Below are 20,584 nucleotides of genomic sequence, written 5' to 3' on the forward strand. Positions count from 1 at the left end.
CTCACCAAACTTCAGTGTCCAGAATTTTTATTGGGGTCCTAATTTAATAGATAGACTGTGAGTTGGAATCGACTCAGCGGCATTCTGGTAATAGGTAGGCGTGACCAATTAAATCATTGCCCACATGGTTGAACTCAACCTCCAGTCCCCTTTCCCTGAGGTAGTTACCTGGCCTGGCCAGCCCCCACCCAAGAGTCAACTCATTAGCCTAACCTGTCAGGTAGATGTGGTCTAGAGCCCCTGCATAAATAATAAAGACTCCAATCGCTGGGAAAATTCCCAGAGTCTAGAGATTACTGCCCAGGAACTAGGAAGAAAGACCCAATTCTCTGAATACAGACCACATCTCTCAATTTTGTGTCTTTTTTGTAGGATCTGGAAGCTTTCCAGAAGAAAGGGACTATCACTTTGCTTACTGGAAACACTGTTCTTCCTTTAAGGCAGCCCAAGATCATATTAAGGGACCCCAGGTGGCACAAATGGTTTGTACTTGACTACTAACCTAGAGGTTAGCAGTACAAAACCACCTGGAGCGCTGCGGAAGACCTGGTGATCCGCTTCCATAAAGATTACAGCCAAAAGCCCCTGTGGAGCAGTTCTACTGTGTAACATGAGTTAATTTTTAAGATCATGTTATCTTCCCTTTTTTGGTGGGGGTGCAGGGAGCAGGGGAGGTGGTGGCACTAGGCTTATCATATACTGACTCCTCACAATCAGTTATTACCAACCAAAAAAAAAAACCCAAGCCTATTGCCATCGAGCCGATTCTGACTCATAGGGACCCCATAGGACAGAGTAGAACTGCCCCACAGAATTTCCAAGGAGCGGCTGGGGATTTGAACTGCCAACCTTTTGGTTAGCTGCCACAGCACTTAACCACTATGCCCCCAGGGTTTCCTAGAATCGCTACTCTTCATGTGTTCTTTACCATGTCCTGTCTTGTACAATTGAATGATCTAGGTTTGGGAGTCTATTTAAGGATTATTTTATATTTCATTTCATAGGTTTCAGCTCATTAGTCCAGCCTTTGGCTAATTCAATTAAATAATTTATTAGGTAGACTGCCCAGCTTGGAGTCAACCCAGAAGAAGAAAAAAAAAAAACAACAGAGTACACAGTGATGCAGAGGTATGTGTTACCACAAGGCTGGCTGGAAGCCAGATGCTGCCCCCAAGGTGATATTATCCTGATTAATTCACCACAGTCCAGGGTCTGGTCCTGATCCTCACATGTTCAAACACTAAGTCTCAGCAGTGTGCCAGAACTGGCCATGTTAAGACTCAAAAAAGACTAATGCAAAAGAACAGACTTTCAGTTTTTAATTTGCAATGTGAAATATAACTGCTGAGAGGATAACAGCTCATGTTTATTGAATGTTTATCATCTGTCAAGAAGAGTTCCAGGAATTCTACACAAAGTATCTCATGTATTTCTCAAAACAACCCTATGAGGCAGGTACTATTATTATCATTGCACACATAAGAAATGACTCTGCATCCTTCCCCCTCACCCAATTCATGCAATTGGTTTCCAAGTCCTGTTACCAAGCGTCCTGTTATTAAGGCTTTCAAATTCATCCCCTCCCTTCTATTCCCACTGTCACTTCTCTATCCTGGTCTTCACGTCTTATAGCTAGTAGGACAGAGAGAGACTGTCTGAACCTCACCTCCACGCCCTAGTCCCTTTTCCTTCCCAGAAATTCTATGCAGTAGCCACCCTCTGTAACTCACGATTCCTTAGATACACTGAATACTTACATGCTGATGTATCTTTGCCTATTTGCTCAACAAATATTAATTAAGCAGAATCCTGGTTGCCCAGTGATACAGTTGCTAACCAAAAGGTCGGTAGTTCAAATCCACCAGGCGCTCCTTGGAAACCCTAAGGGGCAGTTCTACTCTGTCCTCTAGAGTAGCTTTGGGTCAGAATTCACTCAATGGCAACGGGGGGAGAAGAGGGATGCAAGGGGGGGAGGGTGTATGTGTCATACAAGGTGACCTGATGGCGCAGTGGTTAAGCGCTCCGCTGCTAACCCAAAAGGTCGGGGGTTTGAACTCACCAGCTGCTCCATGGGAGAAAGATGTGGCAGTCTGTTTCTGTAAAGGTCACAGACTTGGAGCCCTATGGGGCAGTTCTGCTCAGTCCTATTGGGTCACTATAAGTCAGAATCAACTTGAAGGAGCCCTGGTGGTGCAACGGTTTTAAGCATTAGGAAGCTGACAGAGAGGTCAAGGGCTCGAACCCATCAGCAGCAGCTCCACAGGAGAAAGGCTGGGCGACCTGCTTCTATAAAGATGACAGCCTAGGAAACCCTATGGGGCTGTTCTACTCTGTCCTATTGGGTTGCTATGAGTGGAATGGACCAGACAGCACAGGGTTTGGGTTTTTTGGTTGTTATGTGCCACGCATGTGTGTTACCTGCATTCTCCTATTTAATTGTAACAGGAACCCCATGAGGTAAGCATTACCACCTTCCTCTTTCGAGATGAGGAAACTGAGGTGCAGCGTGGTCAGTCTGCCAAGTCTCCCACCGCTAAGTGTGGGTCCCGGCAGCACTCCCCCAGCAGACTCCCCGCCCCTGGTTTCGCTCAGTCTAACTCGTCTCCTGCTGTGTCCCGCCATCTCCCGCCCTGGCCAGATGGGGAGCTCCCAGCAGGGACAGTGTCCACTTCGTGTCCACACAGCATCTAGCTCCGTGCCTGCGAATGCGCCTCCCTCCAAACGTTTGTTTCACTGAGACGTAGGGAGGACGCAGGAACGTGTTTCAGCAAACACCCCTGAAGAACAGAGGTTCAGCTTGAGAGAGTTCAACTTGGGCTCACGGCTCTAGGACTCGCTAACAGATTTTCAGCGAGCGGCTGCTGGGGTCGAAACTTACCGAAGACACCACCCGCAGCTGCGCGTTGTTAATCACTTTTCCCCCGCGGCTTTTCAGTTTACTGTGGTTACCACGGCAACGCCAAGGCGGGCGGAAATGGGGACGCTCCGCGATGCGCATGCGCAATCCAGTTTCCGGTGACATCCCCGGGTACGGTGCCTAACTTCCGGTAAATTTCCGCAGGACAGGTGCCTGGCTTCCGGTGAAATCCCGCGGGAGAGGGGCCCGACTTCCGGTGAAATCCCGCGGGTAGGGTGCCTGACTTCCGGTGAGATCCCGCGGGAGAGGGGCCTGACTTCCGGTGAGATCCTGCGGGAGAGGGGCCTGACTTCCGGTGAAGTCCTGGGGCGGTGGGCCGAGCCTATAGCTGTTCATTATCCAGGCTCAGTGGCGCCTTGGTGGACGCGGGTCTGCGCTGCCGCTGGCCGAGCCTTTAGCGGTCCTTTATCCCTGTTCAGTGGCGCCCTGGTGGCCGTGGCTAAGCGTTCGTCTGCTAACCAGGTCTTCCACCAGCAGCTCCTTGGAAACCCAGTGGGGCAGTTCTCTTCCTTGTAGGCCCGCCAAGGTTGGGAATGGACTCAACGGCGTTGGGTTTGGTTTTGGGGTTTCTCCACGCTCAAAGCCATACAGAAAAATCCGGCATTCTGCCGTGTCATTGTTAAAGGATGTAAATATATGATTCTTGAATACTTTCAAAGACACCTAGACTGTAATACAAAATGGCCCCATGTTGAGGTGTTAACTGTGATTTTTAAAAAAGTGTGCAGGACAGCAGCAGGCAAGTTGTCAGCAACCTGAATAGCAAAGATGCACCATGGTTAAGCGTAAAGGGGATTTTACGTCGTGGGTTTCTTGGTCGCAGAACAGTGGGAGTACACTCAAATACCGGAATAGTTAGGCAAATTTCTGGGCTCAGAAGTTCGTTCTTCAGCATCTCGGGGTACAGTGCTCATACTGATTTAAGTATCAGTGCTGTTGGTTACAAAACATGGCTTGAAAATGACTGCAACATCACAATATTATCTGGACTTCGTACCCAGAATATATAAATTACTCTTACAATTCAGTAAGACTAACAACCCAATTTTTTAAATGGGCAAAAGATTTGAACATTTCAAAGAAGATAAATGGCTGATAACCGCATGAAAAGATGGTTAACATGGTCAGTCATCAGGGAAATGTGCATCACGGTGGGCATCGCTGCACATCCCCGGGAGGGATAAAAGGACTGGCAACACCAAATGTGGCCAGAGTGTGCAGCAAATGGGACTCTCAGACACAGTCCTGTTGGGAATGTAAAATGGCACAACCACTTTGGAAAACTGACAACTTCTTAAAAGCTAAACACACACCAAGCCGTTCCACCTCCAAAGTATTTCCCCAAGAGAAAAATACGTCTTCACAAAATTTTGTTCATAGCAACTTTATTTACGATTGCCAAAAAAACTGGAAATCACCTGCATGTCTACTGACAGCTGAATGGATAAACATCCGTACAACAGACTACTACTCAGCAGTCACAATGGAGAAAGTGAAGCAGACAACATGGATGAATCTCAAAATAATTATGGTGAGGGAAAGAGGCCAGATACGACATGGCACATAGTGTATGATCCCATTTACGTAAAATACAAAGAATCTAGTGACAAAAAGCAGGTCAATGGTTGCCTAGGGTTGGGGGCCAAGAGATGGATACACTGCAAAGCAGTACAAGGAATCTTTTGGGGATGACGGTTTTCTGTTGATTATGGTGATAGTTTCAGGAGTATATACAACTGGCAAAAGTCAATGAACTGTTCCCTTTAAATGAATGTAGTTTATTACATATAAATTATTTCTCAATAAAGCTGATAAAAAATGGTTACAATGTTTTATTGGTTTCTATAACCTTTTACAATAATGTTCTAAAAACTCTGTCCTATGCATTTGTTGGTGTATTGAAATGTTCTCTTTAGTCCAGTATTCTGTAAGACTAAAACAAACAAAAAAACTCCGTTATCCTTACTATTATTATATAGTACACCCAGGGTGTCTGAAAAATCAGAAAACATAGGAGAAACTTATTTTAAACAATGATGTCAGCTGCATTTTCACATAATATGCTCAACATATTTTTCTTCATTTTCCAAAGATCTTTACAGGTGAAATACCTCTAAATTTAACACACTGGGTCCAATTAATCTGAGAATACAATAAATTCACTAGAATATGTGGAAACACAAGGGGAAATAATGTATTTATCAATCCACAAAAAAATTGGCTTACTGTGAGTCAGGCTCTGTCCTCAGAATATTTATGTACGTTTACCTCACTTACTCCAAACAAGTCTATACACCAGAAAAACCCATTTGCCACCACAAGTCGATTCCAACTCATAGTGACCCTCAAGGACAGAGTAGAGCTGCCCGGTAGGGTTTCCAAGGCTGAAATCTTTACGGAAGCAGACTGCCACATGTATCCTGTGGAGCAGCTGCTGCGTTTCAACCTTTGACCTTTTGGTTAGCAGTGGAGTGCTTAACCACTTCACCACCACAAGCTGATAAGATGTATTATTATCTCTGACTTGGAAATGGACAAGATGAGATTAAGTAATTTACCCAAGGCACACAGCTAGTAAGTGGCAGATTGGGCTCTGAATCCAAGCTTTCTGGTTGCAATACTGTGTACTCTTAACCACTGTGCTGTATCAGTTAGTTCTCATAACTTAGTATGTCAGTAATCACAAGGAAGAGCTTTAAGTCCTGGTAGTTTCCTCATCTGCAAAATGAGCATAATAGCACCCACCACATAAGGCTGGCATGAAGTCATGTAAATTGCCTACAACAGTGCCTGGGGCTTAGGAGACATCAAATTATTATTAAATTCTGCTAATCCAAATGAACTCATTGCAGACTAAAGGACTGATTTATACCATAACTGCATTTAATTCACAGTCTAGTTTTCTCCTAAACTGTCATTTTGAGAACTGTAATTTTAAAGTTTAGCAAGTGATTAACAGCTTTGGGGGGCATATTGGAGAAGTTATGTTATCTGGTGGCACAGTGGCTAAGAGCTCAGCTGCTAACCAAAAGGTCAGCAATTGGAATGCACCAGGCACTCCTTGGAAACCGTATGGGGCAGTTTCCCTCCATCCTATAGGATCACTGTGAGTCAGAATCGGCTCGATGGCAGCGGGTTTGGTTTTTAGTCTGAACACTGGAAACAGGGACGCTCAGTTTGGATTGTCAGAAGTAAATACAGGTGCAGTACATCACAGACTCGGCGGAGAACACTCTCTGCTATGCTAAGGATCAGTGGTTTTCACACTTGAACATGAATCAGAATCACCTGCAGGGATTATCACACGAGACAACAGTTTCTGATTCAATAGATGTGGGCTAGGACCCGAGAATCTGCCTCTCTAACATGTACCACAGGGGATATTGACACTGCTGCTTGGTGCCCATACTCGGAGATCCACTAAGGCAGATGGCCGAGAGCTGATGGACACAGGCCACAGGGTAGCTGAATAGTTCATTAAAACCAAATGTGCACCAGTGTGTGCTTTGTGGGCACTAAGTATCTTCAGCCCCCAGGTGTCTGTCAGTTTGTCGTACTGTGGGGGCTTGCATGATGCTGGAAACTACGCCACCAGTATTCAGATACCAAAAGGGTCACCCATGGAGGACAGGTTTCAGCTGAGCTTCCAGACTAAGACAGACTAGGAAGAAGGACCCAGCAGTCTACTTCTGAAAAGCATTAACCAGTGAAAACCTTATGAATAGCAGCCGAACATTGTCTGATATAGTGCTGGAAGATGAGCCCCCCAGGTTGGAAGGCACTCAAAAGACGACTGGGGAAGAGCTGCCTCCTCAAAGTAGAGTCGACCTTAATGACGTGGATGGAGTAAAGCTTTCGGACCTTCATTTGCTGATGTGGAACGACTCAAAATGAGAAGAAACAGCTGTAAACATCCATTAATAATCAGAACCTGGAATGTATGAAGTATAAAAAAAAACTAAAACCAGTGCCATCGAGTCGATTCTGACTCATAGCAACCCTAGGAAAATTGGCAATCATCAAAAATGAAATGGAACGCAAAAACATCGATATCCTAGGCATTAGTGAGGTGAAATGGACTGGTACTGGCCATTCTGAATCAGACAATTATATAGTCTATTATGCCAGGAATGACAACTTGAAGAGGACTGGAGTTGCATTCGTCATCAAAAAGAACATTTCAAGATCTATCCTGAAGTACAACGCTGTCAGTGATAGGATAATATCCATACGCCTACAAGGAAGACTAGTTAATATGACTATTATTCAAATTTACACACCTACTAAGGCCAAAGATGAAGAAATAAAAGATTTTTATCAGCTGCTGCAATCTGAAATTGATCGAACATGCGATCAGGATGCACTGATAATTACTGGCGATTGGAATGCAAAAGTAGGAAACAAAGAAGATAGATCAGTAGTTGGAAAATATGGCCTTGGTGACAGACACAATGCCGGAGATCAAACAATAGAATTTTGCAAGACCAACGACTTCTTCATTCCAAATACCTTCTTTCACCAACATGAACGGTGACTATACACATGGACCTCCCCAGACAGAACACACAAGAATCAAACTGACATCTGTGGAAAGAGACGATGGAAAAGATCAATATCATGAGTCAGAACAAGGCCAGGACCAACTGTGGAACAGACCATCAATTGTAAGTTCAAGCTGAAAATGAAGAAAATCAGAGCCAAGTCCACGAGAGCCAAAATATAACCTTTAGTATATCCCACCTGAATTTAGATACCATCTCAAGAATAGATTTGATGCATTGAACACTAGTGACCGAAGACCAGACGAGTTGTGGAATGACATGAAGGACATCATACATGAAGAAAGCAAGAGGTCACTGAAAAGACAGGAAAGAAAGAAAAGACCAAGATGGATGGCAGAGGAGACTCTGAAACTTGCTCACGAACGTCAAGCAGCTAAAGCAAAACGAAGAAATGATGAAGCAAATGAACTGAAGATTTCAAAGGGCGGATCAAGAAGACAAAGTATTATAACGACGTGTGCAAAGAGCTGCAGATAAAAAACCAAAAGGGAAGAACACAGCGTTTCTCAAGCTGAGAGAACTGAGGAAAAAATTCAAGCCTCAAGTTGAAATAGTGAAGGATTCTATGGGATTTTATGGATTCTAATTGTGCTCATCAGGATTGAAGGAAGACTCATTAGCAACCTGCGTTATGCAGATGACACAACCTTGCTTGCTGAAAGTGAAGAGGACTTCAAGCACTTACTAATGAAGATCAAAGCCCACAGCCTTCAGTATGGATTACACCTCAACATAAAGAAAACAAAATCCTCACACCTGAACCAATAAGCAACATCATGATAAACGGAGAAAAGATTGAAGTTGTCAAGGATTTCATTTGACTTGGATCCACAATCAACAGCCATGGAAGCAGCAGTCAAGAAATCAAAAGATGCATTGCATTGGGTAAATCTGCCGCAAAAGACCTCTTCAAAGTGTTAAAAAAAGCAAAAATGTCACCCTGAAGACTAAGGTGCACCTGACCCAAGCCATGGTATTTTCAATTGCATCATATGCATGTGAAAGCTGGACAATGAATAAGGAAGACCAAAGAAGAACTGATGCCTTTGAAATGTGGTGTTGGCAAAGAATACTGAATATACACCATGGACTGCCAAAAGAACAAACAAATCTGTCTTAGAAGAAGTACAACCAGAATGCTCCTTAGAAGCAAGGATGGTGAGACTGTGTCTTACATACTTTGGACATGTTGTCAGGAGGGATCAGTCCCTGGAGAAGGACATCATGCTTGGCAAAGAACAGGGTCAATGGAAAAGAGAAAGACCCTCAGTGAGGTGGACTGACACAGTGGCTACAACGATGACCTCAAGCATAACAACGATTGTCAGGATGACACAGGACAGGGCAGTGTCTGGTTCTGTTGTGCACAGGGTCGCTATGAGTCAGAACCGACTCGACGGCACCTAACAACAACAAGTATCTTGAGAATCAAGTTTCACAAGCTTGGCTGGGTACTGGAATCATCTAGGTTTGAAAAATACTGACATTCATGTCCTTCTCCCTGGGATTCTAATTGGCTGAGGTGAGTTCTGAGCACTGGGATTTTAAAAGACCCCCAAGGGATTCTAATGGTAGCCAAGGCTGAGAAACCAAAACCAAACCAAACCCACTACCGTCGAGTCAATTCCGACTCATAGCGACCCTACAGGACAGAGTAGAACTGCCCGATAGAGTTTCCAAGGATCGCCTGCTGGATTCCAACTGCACCTTCTGGTTAGCAGCCGTCATACTTAACCACTACGCTACCAGGGTTTCCAAGGCTCAGAAGCACTGCTTAAAAGGCCTAAGGAAGAAAGGGCTCTTTTCCACTCATATAATATTCTTGGAGTTTTTTTCTATGTGGTTTTGCATTTTATCAGCAAAAACTACCGTTTGTAGGATGAATACTTAAATATCAGCCCCACGGACTGCCAGTGAGCTAGTGGTCAAAGTGCTCTGCACTGGTTCTTAACCCTGGCTGCATATTAGAATCACTCTTGACCCTCCAGATAGTCAGTCTGGTATTTTCTAAATGCTCCTCAAGTTGACAATCATGGTCTTTGAGGCCTAAAGGAACATAAAGGAAAGAAAAGGAAAAAAAAAAAAGTCAATCACTTGGAGAACATTAAGGAAAATGCATACCAAAGGATACATTCACAAACCAAGTGACTAACTTGACACTTGACGTTTCAGTCATATAAGGAAAAGGGGAATGCTAAAATGGTTTCTATCCCAGACAGGGATGAAAAAAAAAAATTTATTTATTAAATACCAAGACTCAAGAAGTGCAATACAATTGGAAGAATCTGCAACGACGCAAATGAATACAGATGGTTTCATGTTAAAAAAAAATCTGTGGAACCAGAAGAAAATAATTTCTTTTGCCACCACTGCAATGAAGAGGTGCAGGTAAAAGTTGACAGGACATTCTAGAACAATGGTTACAAGTGGAGGGGAAGGAAAGGTGCTGTCTGACAAAGTTCCCCAGGTAGTTCCCACACACCACTCCATTCCACTGCCACCCGACTCTAGTCGACAATTCCTATCACAGAGCAAAAGGCAGAGAGAACTCAAAAAGCAAGTTTACAATAAGAACCAAGGTCTGAGAGTCAAACAGGTGCCTTGAAGACAGACCTACCCTTGAATGAATCTGCTCAGATTCAGGATTACAAAAACTGATGGTAACTTTTGGGTTTCAATTCTGTTTCAAACACTAAATATACCATGAAATGAGTTTTACTGAATTAGTAATGCTGTGCATTACTATTATTGATGACATTTAAACATTTAAAAACAACACAGGAATTACATAATACACACAACCGCTCTCACCTACTTAGGCTAATCCATACAAAGACTCCCACACCAGCTATCCAGTCCCACTTGACAGCAGTGACTTCCCCCAGAAACAGAAGTCAAAAAGGATGTTAAATTTCTCTGAAGGCTAAACTAATCACACAGAAGCATTTGATTACAAGTTTTATGCAAAGCAAGTCAGTTCTTCAGAAAAAGAATAAAAATGGAACAGATCAATATTTAAAATACACTATTCAGACAAAAAACAAAACAAAACCTAAATAAATATGAAATGTATAACTCAAATAAAAACAAAAAACACTTAAAATACCTACAAAATTATCAGAGTACAAAACTTTAATTTCCCTTCAGTTAAAATTTTATTCAAAAGGAGTTATAGGTAGCTTGTTTGATGAAACCTATTTGAAAATGTCGATTATTTTTAAAAAACGCTTTATTTCTTTGTTCCCTTAGTACTCATTAATAGAGTCTTTGCAGGTTTTATCTGAAAGGACATACAAACTGGAAAGCAGGACCAGGAAAAGGGGAGAACAAGCTGAAGAACAAACATTCGAGGACAAACTCCGTAACGTTTGACTTCACTTATGACACATGGGTAGAAAGGGCAAACCATCCTTCTTCATTTTGTTTCTCCATCTGTCGAAAAAAGAGGCAGAAAAGATGTAGAAAGTGACTAGGCTGAGCTTATACTAACATGAGACCACACGAGATTTGTAGATCATTTAGACCAAGTACATACGAAGTGTCCTATGCCATTGAATTGTATTAAAAATTAAACTGCTACTGTAAAATTTTTATTCTCTAATAGAGATGCTCCCAAATAACTGATTCCCTGGTAAACACAACCCTTATTGATTTAACAGTCCTAATTAAAAAAAAAAACAAAAAACACCCTTCTGTCAGTTTGTCATACTTGGTGGCTTGCTTGTTGCTGTGATGCTGGAAGCTATGCCACCAATGTTTCAAATACCAGCAGGGTCACCCATGGTGGACAGGTCTGAGCGGACCTGCCAGGCTAAGGCAGACTAGGAAGAAGGACCAGGCACTCTACTTCTGAAAAACTTGGCCAGTGAAAGCCTTATGAATAGCAGCAGAACACTGTCTGATATAGTACCAGAAGATGAACCCTTCAGGTTGGAAGTATGAATCTAGGAAAATTGTGAGTTGTCAAAAATGAAATAGAACATAAGAAGAGTGATATCCCAGGCATTAGTGACCTGAAATGGAGTGATATTGGCCATTCTGAATCAGATAATCATATGATCTACTATGCCGGGAATGACAAATTGAAGAGGAATGGAGTTGCATTCACCATCAAAAAGAACATTTCAAGATCTATCCTGAAGTATAATACTGTCAGTGATAGGATAATATCCATACACCTACAAGGAAGATCAGTTAATATGACTATTATTCAAATTTATGCATTAACCACTAAGGCCAAAGATGAAGAAACTGAAGATTTTTACCAACTTCTGCAGTCTGAAATTGATCAAACATGCAATCAAGATGCATTGATAATTACTGGTGATTGAATGCAAAAGTTTGAAACAAAGAAGAAGGATAAGTAGTTGGAAAATACAATCTTGGTGACAGAAATGATGCTGGAGATTGCATGACAGAATTTTGCAAGACCAACAACTTATTCTTTGCAAACACCGTTTTCAACAACATAAACAGCAACTAAACACTTGGACCTCACCAAATGGAATATACAGGAATCAAATCGACAACATCTGTGGAAAAAGACAAGGGAAGAGCTCAATATCATCAGTCAGAACAAGGCCAGGGGCTAACTATGGAACAGCCTATCAGTTGCTCGTATGCAAGTTCAAGTTGAAGATGAAGAAAATTAGAGGAAGTCCTCAAGAGCCAAAGTATGACCTTCAGTATATCCCACCTGAATTTAGAGACCATCTCAAGAATATATTTGATATATTGAACACTAATGACCAAGACCAGACGAATTGTGGAAGGACATCACACATGAAGAAAGGAAAAGGTCATTAAAAAGACAGGAAAGAAAGAAAAGACCAAAATGGATGTCAGAAAAGACTGTGAAACTTGCTCTTCAACATAGAGTAGCTGAAGTGAGTGGAAGAAATGACAAAGTAAAAGAGCTGAACAAAAGATCTCAAAGAGTAGTTCGAGAAGACAAAGTAAAGTATTATAACGAAATATGCGAAGACCTGGAATTAGAAAACCAAAAGTGAAGAACACACTCAGCATTTCTCAAGCTGGAAGAACTAAAGGAAAAATTCAAGCCTCGAGTTGCAATACTGAAGGATACTACGGGGAAAACATTGAATGACACAGAAAGCATCAAAAAAAGATGAAAGGAATACACAGTCACTGTATCAAAAAGAACTGGCCGACGTTGAACCATTTCAGGAGTTAGTATATGATCAGGAACCGATGGTACTGAAGGAAGAAGTCCAAGCTGCACTGAAGGCATTGGCAAAAAACAAGGCTCCAGGAATTGATGGAACACCAATTGAGACGTTTCAACAAACAGATGCAATGCTGGAAGCCCTCACTTATCTATGCTAAGAAATTTGGAAGACACCTACCTGGCCAACCAACTGGAAGAGATGCGTATCTGTGCTCATTCCAAAGAAAGGTGATCCAACAGAATGCATAAATTATCAAACAACAGCATTAATATCACACACAAGTAAAATCTTGCTGAAGATCATTCAAAAACGGCTGCAGCAGTATATTGACAGGGAACTGCCAGAAATTCAGGCTGGTTTCAGAAGAGGACGTGGAACCAGGGATATCATTGCTGATGTCAGATGGATCTTGGCTGAAAGCAGAGAATACCAGAAAGATGTTTACCTGTGTTTTACTGACTATGCAAAGGCATCTGCTTGAGTGGATCATAACAAACTACGGATACACTCTGAAGAATGGGGAGTCCAGGACACTTAATTGCGCTCATAGGGAATCTGTACCTAGACCAAGAGGCAGTCGTTCAAACAGAACAAGGGGATACTGTGTGGTTTAAAATCAGGAAAGGTGTGTGTCAGGATTTTATCTTTTCACCATACTTATTCAATCTGTATGCTGAGCAAATAATTCGAGAAGCTGGACTATATGAAGAAGAAGGCGGCATTTGGGATTGGAGGAAGACTAACAACCTGCATTACGCAGATGACACAAACTTGCTTGCTGAAAGTGAAGAGGACTTCAAGCACTTACTGATGAAGATCAAAGACCACGGACTTCAGTATGGATTACACCTCAACATAAAGAAAACAAAAATCCTCACAACTGGACCAATAAGCAACATCATGATAAACAGAGAAAATACTGAAGTTATCAAGGATTTCATTTTACTTCGGTCCACAGTCAACACTTATGGAAGAAGCAGTCAAGAAATCAGACGATGCATTGCATTGGGCAAACCTGCTGCAAAAGACCTCTTTAAAGTGTTAAAAAGTAAAGATGTCATTGACCGAAGCCATGATGTTTCAATCGTCTCATATGCATGTGAAAGCTGGAGAGTAGATAAGGGAGACTAAAGAAGAACTGAATCTTTGAATATGGTATTGGTGAAGAATACTGAATACACCATACACTGCCAGAAGAAGGAACAAATCTGTCTTAGAAGAAGTACAACCAGAATGCTCTTTAGAAACAAAGATGGCAAGACTTCATCTCGCTTACTTTGGACATGTCATCAGGAGGGACCAGTCCCTGGAGAAGGACATCATACTTGGTAAAGTAGACAGTAAGCAAAAAAAGAGGAAAACCCTCAACAAGGTAAGACTGACACAGTGGCTTCCACAATGGGCTCGAACATAAGAATGACTGTGAGGGTGACGCAGGATGGGGCAGTGTTTCACTCTGTTTTACATGGAACTGACTCGACAGCACCTATCAAAAATAACAATTAAAAAGAAAAAAAAGAATGAACCCAGTAACAACTTTCAAAATGACAAAAAGAAAATTATTTCATCTTAGTGAATTAAACTTGGTGCTAAATTCCAGGAATCAAGGGTAAATTATATAAAACAGTTCACTTTAAAGTTTTTTTTCAAATATATGAAATAGCAAAAGACAAACCTTCAGTCCTGGGCGACTGGGATATGTGAGCCTATCATTTTGGGCTGAAATACTCAGTGTTTATTGAAGCACTCAGTATTTGGTCTGATCACTGAAGTTATTAAAAAGAATAACAAAGAAGTCCACCCCCACCACCAATATCAGACAGTTGTTGGCTCAAGATTACAAATGTAATTTTTGTAATTTTCAAGATATCCTCAGAATTTATAATGACCAAACAGTTAAAGAAACTATATTTTACTGTATCACAAGCACAGACAAGTGACTTCTGCGAAAGCTCTGGATACGCTGTCAGGTCCTTGGTTCTATGCATCTCTACCGCAAACCAGAAGAAATGAAGAATATATGGGATTTATTTACCTTTGTGTGCCATAACCTCCCTGACTAATGGCACACTCATATAAGGCACAGTGGAGTACAGTCACAACGAAAGTGACAGGCCCCAGGGCAGGGCTGTGCCAGGCCCCACCCAGCAACACCCAGGACACCTATGACCACTCAAGGCACACCTGTGTGTCCTGCCACTAGCCTTTAGGGAGTGCTGAAAGCATACAGAATTTTATCTTATTCCTTCCTTACCCTATAAAATACAGAAGGCATTATGTCTCATTTTTGTTTTTTCTAATGAAGTTGAATTAGTATTTCTTCTAAAAATTTTGTACTGTCTTTACGGTAAGTGAAGAATAATAACTAAGAACGGAAATCACTAAATCGGCCACCTCCTATCCCTCCCCTCCTGTCCCCTCCAGATTTGACAATTTCATTTCATCATGTACCTTTGCTCTTGGATTAAGAGGTACGAATCGTCCACCTCCTGGGGTGGTGTCTAAGGGAGAGCAGGAGTTACTCGCAGCCCCTGAAGATCTGTTTATGAGAAATAAAAGAGAACAAGAGAGCAAGCTGTTATTATTAATCTTTAAAAATTTCTGAAACCCAGGAAGCTCACTATATAAAAAACCCACTGCCGTCGAGTCGATTCCGACTCATAACGACCCTACAGGACAGAGTAGAACTGCCCCATAGAGTTTCCAAGGAGCACCTGGAGGTTTGAACTGCCGACCTCTTGGTTGGTAGATGTAGCGCTTAACCAGTACGCCAGCAGAGTTTCCGCTCACTATATATGTGTGTTATTATCTTTGTTTTGTTTTTGTTTTTTTCAGTACCCAACCTGTACTTTTCTACTTAATTATGGCTTGTTCCTCACTTCTTCTTTTTCCGCCAAAATTCTCCTCTCCAATTCTCTCTACATGAGTAAGTCTGTCTGAACCTAAGTCAGATATTAGGTACTTCCTTTTGGCAAAAAGATGATTAAACACACACTGTAGTACTGATTTTTTTTAAGCATCTATTTACACTGTAAGCCTACCTTCTTGTATTTACCGCACCAGGAGGCGAGACAGTGCTGCATTTCGAGCTTTCTGGGACTTCTGCTCCCGGAACAGATACCTCAATTGTCCTCTTTCCTCCTTCTGAAGTATAAAAATAAATATTACTTCATTACATTTCATTAAATGAAATAAAAATTCAACTTGATTTCTTTTTGTAAACTCCCCATTATGAATTTGGGGGTCTTTCTATATTTTCATCATTACAACCCACAGACACACATGAAGGATTTCCTTTTAAATGAACTGATACCAGAAACTCTAGTTATTAGTGTCAATTCAGTAGCATATCAGTTCAAAAACCAAAACACCAAACCCACTGCCGTCGAGTCGACTCCAACTCATAGCAACCCAACAGGACAGGGTGGAACTGCCCCATAGAGCTTCCAGGGAGCTCCTGGTGGATCTGAACAGCTGACCTTTTGGTTAGCAGCTGTACCACTTAACCACTACGCCACCAGGGTTTCCAGAGCCACTGCTGTGAGTTGATTAGTAGAACTGCCCCACAGAGTTTCCACAGAGCGCCTGGTGGATTTGAACTGCCGACCTTTTGGTTAGAAGCCATAGCGCTTAACCACTATGCCACCAGGGTTTCCTGTCAGTTCATGGAGAGCTAGAATCTTCAAACAAGTATCATGTCAGAACAGGAAGTGAAACATGGAAATTAAGAGCTAGCCCTGAAGAACTTCAGATCTTTGCCAAAAGCAGCCCATCTAAAGTTCTCTAAAAATTAAAAGGGGAAAAAAAAAATGCTGAAGTAATTCAGGAAAACTTAAACTCTCTTAAAATCTATTACATTATTACTGTTACCAAACACATTAAGCAGTCCAATAAAAAGTGAAGTCGGCTGAAAAGGTGAAATGGCAATGATACACATAATTCTGTGTATTTTCAACATTTCAGAAGTAGGTAATCAATCAACAAATATTTACTGGATATCTACTAATGAAAGACTTTATGCCCATCCCAGGCGGTTTCACAGAGGCTCTAAACCAGTAATTTCTGACCTTTAAGAGGTGACGAAATCAACTAAATGAGATGAAAGAAATGGAAGCACTGATTAACCTTAAAGATCTATTGAAACAAAAGATGTCACTTTTTATCATAAAGTTCTTCTTTCTCCTTTTTAATAATATTTTATTGTGTTTTAGATGAAAGTTAACATGGCAAATTGGGTTCCCCTTTAACAATTTTTACACAAACTACACCACTGGTTATAATTTTTACATAACGTGTCAGCGTTCTATTTCCATTCTGTTTGTTCTGTTTCCATCGATCTAGCTCCCTTCCCTGTCTCGGCCTTCTCATCTTTGCTTTTGGGTAAATGTTGGTCTTTTGGTCTCATATAATGAATTGTTTAAGGGAGCGCATTACTCACAGGTGACGTTGTTTATTTTATGAGCCAATCTATTATTTGACCTGCAGAAATAACTACAATTCCAAGTCAAAGGGTATCTCAGGGCAATAACCTTGAGGGTTCCTCTAGCCTCCATAGGGCCAGTAAGTCTGACCTGTTTTTTTAGGAATCTGAATTTTGTTCCACATTTTTCACCCACTCTGTCCAGGACCTTCTACTGTGCCCCTGGTTAGAATGGTTGGTAGTGGTAGCCGGGCACCATCTAGTTCTTCTGGTCTCAGGCTGGAAGAGGCTGTGGTTCTCGTTTGGGCTGTTGGTCCCGTGGATTAGTTTCTTCTTTGAGCCTTTGATTTCCTTCATTCCCATTGGCTCCATTCAAGTAGAGACCAGTAGTTGTATCTTAGACAGCCGCTCACTAGCTTTTAAGACCCCAGACTCTACTCACCAAACTAGGATGTAGAACATTACCTTTGTGAACTATGTTATGCCAGTGGACTAACTTGTCCCCCCAGGACTACAGTCCCAAGCCTTTTGACCAGTAATTGAATTCTGCAAGTTGTTTGGATCTGTCTAGGAAGTCTCTGTAACTGTGCCATCTATGTGCTTTCTTACATATATGTGGATATATGTGTAGCACACACAGATGTGTATATACACATGCCTGCAGATACACCTATACACGCACGTGTGTTTACTCACACGTGACTTCCTATACACATATACGCATCCATATGTACATACGTAACCACACACATAGTTTTGGTTGTTTTACAATCGTTGCAAAATTGTATGTTATAGCATTTATTGAAATTGTCCCTTTTTCTCTGTAACTCCTAGTGTCTTTATTTAGCTTGGTCAAGTTGTGCTGACTTCACCCATATTTGGGATTGCCTTTCCCATCACCAAAAGTAATGAGTGTCTACTCTCTAAAAAGTGATTCCCCCTCCTCCTCCCTCTCATCCCTGGTAACCATCAAAGAACTCTGCTTTCTGCGTGTTATCTGTTCTTGAGTTTTTATAATAGCGGGGCCATACAATAGTTTTCTTTTTCTGACTAACTTATTTCATGCAGCATAACGGCCCCCAGATTCATCCATGTTAAAAAATGTTTTGCGAACTCCTCAGTATTATAGTTGTGCGGTGTTCCATTGTGTGCAGTGTGTGAGGTTCCACAATTTGTTTTTCCATGCATCTGCTGATGGGCACTTAGGTTGTTTCCATTTTTTGCTATTGTCAACAATGCTGCAGTGAACACAGGGGTGCATGTGTCTATTCGTGTCACTGTTTTTATATCTCTAGGACATATACCTAGGAGTGGGATTGCTGGATCATAAGCTATTTCTATTTCTAGCTTTTTAAGGACATGCCATTACATTTTCCATAGTGGTTGTACCATTTTACAATCTTACCAGCAATATATAAGAGCTCCGATCCCCCCACAACCTCACCAGCATTTGCTGTTTTCTGTTTTTTTGGTCATTACTATTTTTGCATCGGTGAGATGGTATCGCATGGCAGTTTTGATTTGCATCTCTCTAACGGCTAATTATCAAGAGCACCTTTTCATGTATCTGGTGGCCACGTGAATGTCCTCTTCGGTGGAGTGTCTGTTCATGTTCTTTGCCCATGTTTTGGTTGGATTGTCTGTCTTTTCTGTTACTGAGGTATTGAAGCTTTCAATATATTTTAGCGATTAGACCCCTTATCAGATATATCATTGCCAAATACTTTCTCCCAGTCTGTAGGTTCTCTTTTTACTCTCTTGGCAAAGTCTTTTGATGAGCACAACTATTTAATTTGTAGGAGGTCCCATTTATCTAATTTATCTTCTGTCATTCATGCATTTTTAGTTTTCTTTGATAGGCTATTTATGCTGAAAATTAGGTCTCTAGTTTTTACCCTATGTTATCGTCCAGGACTTTACAGTTTTAGCTTTCACATCTAGGTCTTTGATCCATTTTGAGTTAGTTTTTGTGCATGCTGTGAAGTATGGATCCTGGTTCACTTCTCTGCATATGAATATCCAGTTTTGCCAGCACATGTGTTAAAAAGAGACTGTTTCTCCCCACTGAACAGACATTGGCCCTTTGTTGAAGATCAGCTACCCGCAGATGGATGGATTTACTTCTGGGTTCTCTATTTTATTCCATTGGTCTACGTGTCTGTTACTGATTACCTTGGCTGTACAACAAGTTTGGAGATCAAGTGTGAGACCACCTACTTTGTTCTTCTTCTCCAATATTGCTTTAGCTATTTGGAGCCTCTTTCCTTTCCATTAATAAGCCTTGGTGGTGCAGTGGTTAAGAACTCAGCTGCTAACCAAAAGGTTGGCAGTTCGAATCCACTTGCCACTCCTTGGAAATTCTATGGGGAAGTTGTACTATGAATCGGAACTGACTTGACGGCACCAGGTTTGGTCCTTTCCATATAGAGCTGGAGATTAGTTTTTTGATTTCATTAAAGAATGTTGTTGGGATGTGGATTGGGATTGCATTATATCTATAGATTGCTTTTGGTAGTACTGACATTTTCACAATGTTAAGTCTTCCAATTCATGAACGAGGGATGTTTTTCCATTTATGTAGAACTCTTTTAGTTTCTTACAGTAATGTTTCATAGTTTTCCTTGTATAGATCTTTTACATCCCTGGTTAGGTTTATTCCTAGGTATTTTATCTTTTGGGGGCTTTTGTAAATAGTATTGTTTTCTTGATTTCCTTTTCAGCGTCCTCCTTGTTGGTATAGAGGAACCCAACTGATTTTGGTGTGTTGATCTTTTACCCTGCCACTCTGTTGTATCCTTCTATTAGTTGTAGTACCTTTCTTGTGGAGTCTCAGATTTTCTGTGTATCAATCATGTCATCTGCGAATAAGGATAGTTTTACTTTTTTCCCTTCCAATGAGAATACTCTTTATTTCCCTTCCTAGCCTTATTACTCTAGCTAGGGCTTCTGGTACAATACTGAATAAGGGTAGTGATAAAGCCCATCCTTGTCTTTTTCCCATTCTCAAGGAGAATGTTCTCAATTTTTCTCTGTTGAGAGTAACATTGGCTGTTGGTTTTGCATATACGCCCTTAATTATGTTGAGGAATTTCCCTTCTATTCCTATTTTGCTTACAGTTTTTATGAGGAAAGAGTATTGGATTTTATCAAATGCCTTTTCTCCATGGAGGTAATCGTGTGATTCTTCTCCTTTGTTTTATTTATGTGGTGAATTACGCTGCTTGATTTTCTAATGCTGAACCATCCTTGCATCCCTGGTATGAATCCCACTGGATCATGATGATGTATTATTTTTTTGATATGCTGTTGAATTCTCTTGGCTAGAATTTGTTGATAATTTTTGCATCTGTATTCATGGGGCATATTGGTCTGTAATTTTCTTTTTTAGTGCTGTCTTTCATGGCTTTGGTATCAAGGTTATCCTGGCTTCATAGAATGAATTAAGGACTATTCCTTCCTTTTCTAAGTTCTGGAATAGTTTGAACAGAATTGGTTT

The 20,584-nt window shown here is 41.3% G+C and overlaps 1 protein-coding gene across 3 annotated transcripts in view; it reads right to left on the reverse strand.

The window, feature by feature from the left end:
• The window catches only part of CFAP44 (cilia and flagella associated protein 44), a 261,809-nt gene that overhangs the window by 138,705 nt on the left and 102,520 nt on the right, over positions 1 to 20,584 (reverse strand). The window contains exons 16-18 of one of the 3 annotated variants that reach the window (XM_049876503.1): positions 15,710 to 15,812; positions 15,120 to 15,207; positions 10,612 to 10,911 (exon numbers count right to left, since the gene is read on the reverse strand). In XM_049876503.1, coding sequence (XP_049732460.1) covers positions 10,858 to 10,911; positions 15,120 to 15,207; positions 15,710 to 15,812 — 245 coding nt within the window. In that variant the 3' untranslated portion in view covers positions 10,612 to 10,857. Of the gene's footprint in view, positions 1 to 2,878; positions 2,954 to 10,611; positions 10,912 to 15,119; positions 15,208 to 15,709; positions 15,813 to 20,584 lie in introns of those variants that run through there. The other 2 variants (XM_049876485.1, XM_049876494.1) reach the window with 2 other exon arrangements.

Source organism: Elephas maximus, chromosome 1 (assembly GCF_024166365.1).
Source record: "Elephas maximus indicus isolate mEleMax1 chromosome 1, mEleMax1 primary haplotype, whole genome shotgun sequence".
Lineage (NCBI taxonomy): Eukaryota > Metazoa > Chordata > Mammalia > Proboscidea > Elephantidae > Elephas > Elephas maximus.